Source organism: Apis dorsata, unplaced genomic scaffold (assembly GCF_000469605.1).
Source record: "Apis dorsata unplaced genomic scaffold, Apis dorsata 1.3 scaffold_1097, whole genome shotgun sequence".
Taxonomy (NCBI): Eukaryota; Metazoa; Arthropoda; class Insecta; order Hymenoptera; family Apidae; genus Apis; species Apis dorsata.
Window position 1 is genome coordinate 129,433 of NW_006264195.1, and position 7,912 is coordinate 137,344.

Below are 7,912 nucleotides of genomic sequence, written 5' to 3' on the forward strand. Positions count from 1 at the left end.
ATTCTGTATTTTTTGTAATTTATTATAAAGTTACGATGGATATCATTTTTCTCATAACAGGATTTTGTGAATAACGTGAGGATTCTTATGACGAATCCACGTCACTAGGATCTCTTTTTGAAGAAGATCCTACAACGTAGTGAAACAGCGAAATTCAACGTGGTGACACGAACCAGGATATCAAGAGGGTGGTTACAGACTCGTAAATCTTGCGGATCAGAAAATTCATTCCGCTGGGGGATTAACCAGCTGGAAGAATCAATATCGTTTCGAATCTCGCGCCATCTTCGAAATCGAACCAATCTTACGTTTTCATATTCGACCGGTCTTCACGTTTAAGAAACGTGAAAGCAAACTAGAATAATGGATATTAATTTTTATTCGAATTCGAAAGGTTTATGGAAGTCGAACGACATTTCGGTTTGATGTAGCTGAAATTATTGCATATACGATAATTGTCGCTAGGATGATCGTAATTTTTTATTGTGAGGGGAACTAAAGTGATTGTAGTAATACCATTTTAGGTAATAAGGATGAATTTTCATTTTGAACACTTGTTCAAAATGAATTAAAGTATACGAATAATATTAGAGTAATTGGGAATAAATTCTTTTTCTTTTTCATAAAAAATTCATTTAATTATATTCTTTTGATAGTATAAATGAACTGTTTATGCAAATGTGATGAATTTAAATATAAATTTATTTTATTTTCTTAATAGTATGAAGATCTAAATATTTTTTATATTATGTTTTATAATGCACATCTTTGCAAAATAATAATAAATTTGTATAATTAATCATTTATAAAAAGGAAAAATTTTAGTAAATTATTTATACTATTATAAATTATTAATTTATTCATGAAAGATATTTTTAAGGATATTGATTTTAGAGATTAAAACGAATATCCTACACGCTAGATATTATTGATAAATTAATAATAATTTTATGTCTTTATATTAATATCTAATTCAACATTTTCTATTACTCTCACAAATTATTGTATTATAGTATATTAAACATTATCAATTTTAATCGAGTTGTTTTCAAATTTATTTTCCATATTTTTCAAATATTTTTATTCATAGTCACGATTTCTTCCACGAAAAAACTTTACAAAAAAACCACCGAAAAGAATGAAGACAAAACTGGAAGAAACATTGCTGGGAATATTTCTAAAATTATGCACGCGTGTGTAGACGTTCAACTCGTAGACGAAATATCTGCATATCAACGTAGTACTTGAGATTCTCCTCGTGGCACGGCATAGTTACTCGTTGCACACGGAACTTCATTCGCATTCGTGTGTGCGCGCCATCGACATCGTCGCAACCCTTTGAGTCGGTGGTTTCAACGCATGTTGGGATGCCTCGAACGAAGACGTGTTCCTACCCTTGTGTGCCATTGACTTTTTACGCTGAGCTTCTTTCACACGCGTCTCCCTTTCCTCCAAGATTTTTATCTTATTGTCCATGACACTTGGCATATTCGAATTCTCTGTATTTCTTTTATTTTGTATTTTGATACACAGAATAATAATTCGTTTATATCAATTTCAATATCAATTTAATATTTAACTTGTGCTTTTATTCGACATTTAAAATCAGTTCAAAGTAATAAATCTTTTTTTATAATTGAGTTGGAATTATACTATATGGTATTATAAAGTGATAATGAGAAGTTTGAAAGGGGCATTTAAAAATTCCATTTTCAGAAAGTATAATATCACGACCAAAGTTTATTATATTGCGTGAATAATGCATTATAGAAATTTTTATTTTATTTAATGTAGAATTATAATAAAAGCGAGAGGATTTTATTCGATGCCAAACTATTATGAAAGTTTAATACAATATTATAATGATTCTTGTTATTATAAAAAACACTTTTATTAATGAATCAATTTGTAACATTTGAAACATAAAAATAACGTGTTTATAATTATATAAAAATAAGTATTTCTTTTCTATAAATTCTATACTTTTAATCATTACTTAGTTTTGCTTATATTAAGTTTTCATGCTAGTTTCGATGAATTTCCTTCTATCTCACAGAACCTCTACCTTTCTATTCCGTCCTTTCCGTCTTCTCGCGTCAGTCAGCCGATGAACTTGTCAATTTTCGTTGGCAGAACGCGTGAAACGATCGGCTGGAGTGAACTCGGTTTTAGGCTGCATCGGATTGACACTTTCACGACGCAACCTTTTTCACGAGAAATATCGATGGTAGACAAGCGTGCGCTTGCCTTTCCGAGGGATAAAAAAATCTTGAAATTCAACGAATTACATTGCTCTCAATATTTATATTCAATCTTTTTTTGAATTTGAATTTCACAATTGAAAATGTAATCTTAATTTTTAATATAATGATCATTCCTTTCCAGGCAAATTTTCTATAAAATTTTTAAATTATCCGGGAACATACTCTTTCCATCTCCTTTGATCGATCGACAGTAATAAGCGACAACACAGTATAAACGACATCCTTAAATCTATGACATCTTCTCAGACATAGTTCAATATACTCCTCAAAAGGAACAATTCATAAAAAGAAAAAAAATTGTTATCTCAATATAAAAATTTCGTCAATAAATTATTTCCATAATTGTATATATTAAAAGAAAAAAAGAAAAAAAAAGAAACGATTCAATAAGGATTGAAATAAGTTTCATCTGCGTTAAAAAGAAATTTCCATTGAGACGGTATTTAAAACGTCCCCCCGTTTATTGCCTGTTACAGTTTGGACAGAGATCAGCCGTTCACATTCCAACTGGGAGTTGGCCAAGTTATTAAAGGTTGGGACGAGGGATTGGTGGATATGTGCGTGGGCGAAAAGAGGAAGTTGACCATACCGCCGGAACTCGGATACGGAGAGAAAGGAGCCGGAAACGTAATTCCTGGAGGTAAGATTGTTTCATCCGAGCTTCTTACGATGTCTAAAGTTTCTTCTTATTATTATTATTTCATCGTTTTTGCCGGATAGAAATTACTTCTTGTCGAATGTCATGATAAACAATCGTTTCGTTTACGAGTATTCGATAATAATCTCTAGAACGTACGAATAAGGTAGATATATAAATTATAGGACGTGTTCGAGCATAGAGTATTTATCATTTTCATTCTTTCTTCTTATTTTAATTTATTATATATTTTTGCGAAAATATAATGTTTCATAGTTGTATGTGTCTTTAAGAAATTATATTATATTTCTTCTTAAGAATATTTCTTAATAATATGATCATGTGTATTCATTTTAATTTATATAAAGTATGTTGGAGCACAAGATTTAGATGTTATATTACTTTCATTCTATAAATTTTTACAGTATATCAAATATTTTACTGAATACGATTCAATGAAAGAATATTTAATGTTAAAGATGTATATAATATAATTAACTTAAAATTTCCAAAGATACTATACTTACTATAGAAAAATTATTTAACAGGATATCGATTTAATACGCTTAAAAAATTCTTCTTTTAAATAGAATTATTAAATTTACTCTATTTTAAATCAATGCTAATAATATCTAAATCTAGAACCACATCGAATTTCAAGATATTTCAATTCATAATTAATTCAAAATCTTCTAAAGATATTTACTACAGATAAAATTATCAGTCAAACATCAATCTAATAAATTCAATCAAAGAAAGAAAATTAATGAAAACGATTAATATCTTGATACTAATTTATTTGTAAAGAGAGAAATAGATTCAGATTTTGAAATACTTCAATTATAATTCTAATCCATCTAATCTAATAATATTCTATCTATCTAATTTATAAATATCAAAACTTTTCCTGTCCATTATCCATTCTATATTCCGCCAATAAAATCTCTTCTAATCTAATCACGATCAGAGATATACGTGTATGCATATTCGATACTAACTTTCGATTTATCTAACGTGTATTCCCATGGAAAAAATGAGCGGACAAACTGTCGCTGTTGATCCAGCTCGATGGCTGGTGCTCGATTTAATGGTTGACGCTTTATTGGATTTCCGTGCAATTGCATTTTTTAGTCCGATTTCATTACTAACGATTCCCCTTTGTATCGATTCGTTCGTTGGTCCCATTCGTTTGTTCCCGAGAATCGATGGAACTCACGGATAATTTGAGAAGAGTTAACATTAAAATCGTCGTCGTCAAACCGGTTGAATTTCGTTCCCTTTAAACCGAGACGATTTCTCTCATCGAGGAACGAACGTTTAATACGAATTTTCAAATGATGATTTCAACGTTTCAAAATGTTGAATAAATTAAACATACGTTGAGATGTACTTCGAAATTTAAATACGTTTTCGAAATTCGACGTAATTACGGTTTAGGTAACTGATAATTATAATAATGATTAATCGATAATATATAAATGCTTAAATTACATTCATTCATGAATATCGAAAATATTTGAGAATAGACTGATATAGAATTTGGAATTGATAATAGAGTATCTATCTTTGTCAGATTGATTATTCATTGAAATATTTCTAAATCTAAATTCATCTAGAATTATTGCATTTACTTTTATTAATTCTATATATATATTAAATTCTTCACTTTAAATGAATATTATAAATGATTACAATAATTTCTCGAATTTTATTTTCATATAACACTTTTCCTACAAAAATTTTCTTTGTAATAAATAATGGTATATAATTAAATTAATCGCATAATTTGAAAATTTATGCATCTATTATTAATATCAAATATTCCTTTGCGAAAATTTTCGTTTCGGATTTGATTAATGAGTTATTAAGAAAAAACATTGATCAATCACAAAGCATATGAATTTATTGCACAGTAGTGTTGGGTATAAGTCGCTGGCGAGTCGTCGTGCTGGAATAAAACAATCGAAACAATATATTTATCATTTTATTTTAAAACCATTTTCACTTAGCTCGAATATTAATTAACGAAAATTTAGAAAATGTAATGATCCTGAAAATGAAACAGATTTCATATTCATCTATCACGGTTGAATCTTTCACGGTTTTTCTTCTCAAATTGTCTGTGACGAAAGAACGTGTAACGAGAAATTAGAATGTTCGAGGGTTTTGCAACACGAGCGAGGTAACTGCGGTTTGTGCGTTTTATACTTAATTAACTTCTTCACTGGTTCGTCTCCTTTGTGAAAAATATTTGCGCAACACGACATTTACATTAGCAGCGAGGCGAGACTGGGATATTTGTTGAGTCTCTTCACAGCTGCTTCGTTCTGGTCAACTTTCGTTCAACAACGTTTCTGAATACGTTATATACGGTTCAATGAATGTCAGATGCGATTATCTTTCGTGGAAAAAAAGGATTAATTGAGATTAGATTTTTTTTAACACAGCTATCAATGAATTTCGTAGATATATTTCTATTATTAGATTATTTGATTTTCTTTCACTTTATCTGATACTTAAATTAAATATGATAGCCAAATAGAAAAGAGCATATTTAAATTTCTAATTTTTATATAAAATTATACAACATAGTCTATCTATTCCATATCTTGTCTGTTTCTTATATTCATCGATTCCATTAAAATAAAATCCATTTTTGATGCTACAATGAGAATATTAAAAATAGTTTAAACAGTCATATAGTATTATTTATTTTTAAATATAGATTAATTCGAATTATTCATTTTTTTCTTTTTTCTTTATATATAGGAAATAATGGAATGATTATGTTTTCCCTTATTCCTTGATCTATATATCATTACATTAATTTGTATTTTAAGCAGTTAAAAATTATTCTATAGAGAAAGAAATATACCAATACATATACATATACTGATATTTCGAAAAATTATAAACACGTTAAATTTTCATTAAATGTGATGATTAGATCTATAAACGATACAACAGATATGGAACAATATCATGTATAAAATATTTGATTGACTATTTTGTCATTCTTCCCTCTATTCTAGCAGCCACTATTTCAACTAAATGGAAAAGCACTTAAAATGAACGCGAAATCCATCAAAGTAACTATTCTATACCCTGATAAATGGGAGAAAGTGGCTTTGAGCAATCAACCGATCCTCCACAACCTCTAACCCGTTATTTCTCTATCTGATCACCGCACACAACCTCTGAATTTATACGGGGCTCGCCGACAAATGAAATCTATTCGACCGCTGTATTAATTACACACGTTTAAGCAGTGAATAATTAAACAGCATATTTCATTAGGTTACAGCTTAATCAACGATATAGGATCGTCCATAATTAATATGAAATAATGCATCGATGCACGCGCATCGTTATTCGTTCGATTTCGCTGAGAATTCCTCGCGTGGCCGATCGTATTGTTATCGATATAAAAATATGTATACGCATAAGGAAACATTGTATAACCTGGAGAGAGATTTGTCGTTCTTAATCGACAAGCCCGACTCGACGGCTGCGTAAGAATCGTCGAGATGGAATTGATCGATAACTCTGGAAATTAAAACGCACGTGACTGATTACGAGCTCGTTTCATTCTTTAATAATCGTCGTTTTATTACACGGGGGTTGTGTCACGTAAATGGAATTATCCGTAAGGTGCTTTGTTATGAGCAGATTATTTATTGGGATCAGAAAATTACAACGTTCAGAGATAGAAATAAGATAATTTCTCTGTTTAATAAATGTATATCGTAAATGTTTTATATCGATGTTATATGTGTTATATCAAGGATATAACATTTTTATTCTATTTTATTAAGATCATTAATAATATGCGATTGGTTTGTTGAATTTTAATTAAAATTTATGGTGAGAAATTTTATCGTGGGATTTATATGGTATTGTATTATAAAGAAAGACTTTTTATTAAGAAATATAAAGAAATCTAATAATTGGACGAGTAAATGAAGTTTATACGAAGTTTATTGAAAAATGAATTAAAATTTAAATATGTAAAATATATTTTATTGAAATCGAAAATCTGTTTTCATGATTTAGAATACATTGAAAGTTTAAAAAATTAATAGTTGAAAATAATTTAAAAGTGAAGAATTTAAAAGAATTTAATATGAAAATTCAAAGATTGTGTTAAACTCACAAAGTTAATTTGACAAAAATATTGGAATTGTAATATTTTCATATTAATTACAAAACAATCTACTTGTATCAAGTGTTTGTACCAGTAACTATCTTTGTATTTATCAGTTACATCGCGTGAAGTAGTTTAACTAACATTTGTCGGTGGCTGCACCGATCGATACAAAACCGTGAAAATGATTTACGACAGTTTCGCGACGTAAACCGTGTTGAACGAAGTGATATTTACAAAAAAAAAAAAAAAAAAATACACGAGCAAAGAGACAGTTGAATTAAATTTGAAATAAACTCATCCGTCTATGCAATTTTTTATTTATTTAGTCGCGAATAAATGTTCCATTTCATAGATAAATGTTATGCCATTAATCATAAAATCGAGTAAAGTTTTGCCAAAATCCATATTTCTTGTTCGCTGTAGGAACATTCTGATATTTCTACGAAATTAAATTTTTAACTATCATAAAGATCGGATATGAAATCGACAAGAATCGTTTTAAATTTAAGTAAGATTAAGCTAAAATGAGATTGAAATAAAAAAAAAAATTATATTCTCAAGTATTTTTTAATTAATATAATTAATAATCTAAAAAAAATACCTCTGGCATAAATAAAATTTCTTATACTAATAATTAATTAACACGATTAAATATAATCAACTTATTTCCAACAAAAAACTCAAGATAACTTCTAAATCAATTTACAATCTTAGAGATACCATTAATAATATCCTTATAAGCAATATTTTTCCAGAAATAAATATAATCATCACGTAATTTATCATAAAACTCGATTAAACTCTATTAAAATTAGGGAAACTTTAAACCGCTATAACTTCGAAGATAATTACTTTTTGTAAATG

General features: G+C 28.5%; 1 protein-coding gene across 2 annotated transcripts in view; it reads left to right on the forward strand.

The window, feature by feature from the left end:
* Positions 1–7,912, forward strand: part of LOC102674056 (FK506-binding protein 2) — a 103,993-nt gene that overhangs the window by 90,615 nt on the left and 5,466 nt on the right. For both annotated transcript variants that reach the window (XM_006624705.2, XM_006624706.2), the window contains exon 2: positions 2,741–2,904. In XM_006624705.2, coding sequence (XP_006624768.1) covers positions 2,741–2,904 — 164 coding nt within the window. The remainder of the gene's footprint in view (positions 1–2,740; positions 2,905–7,912) is intronic.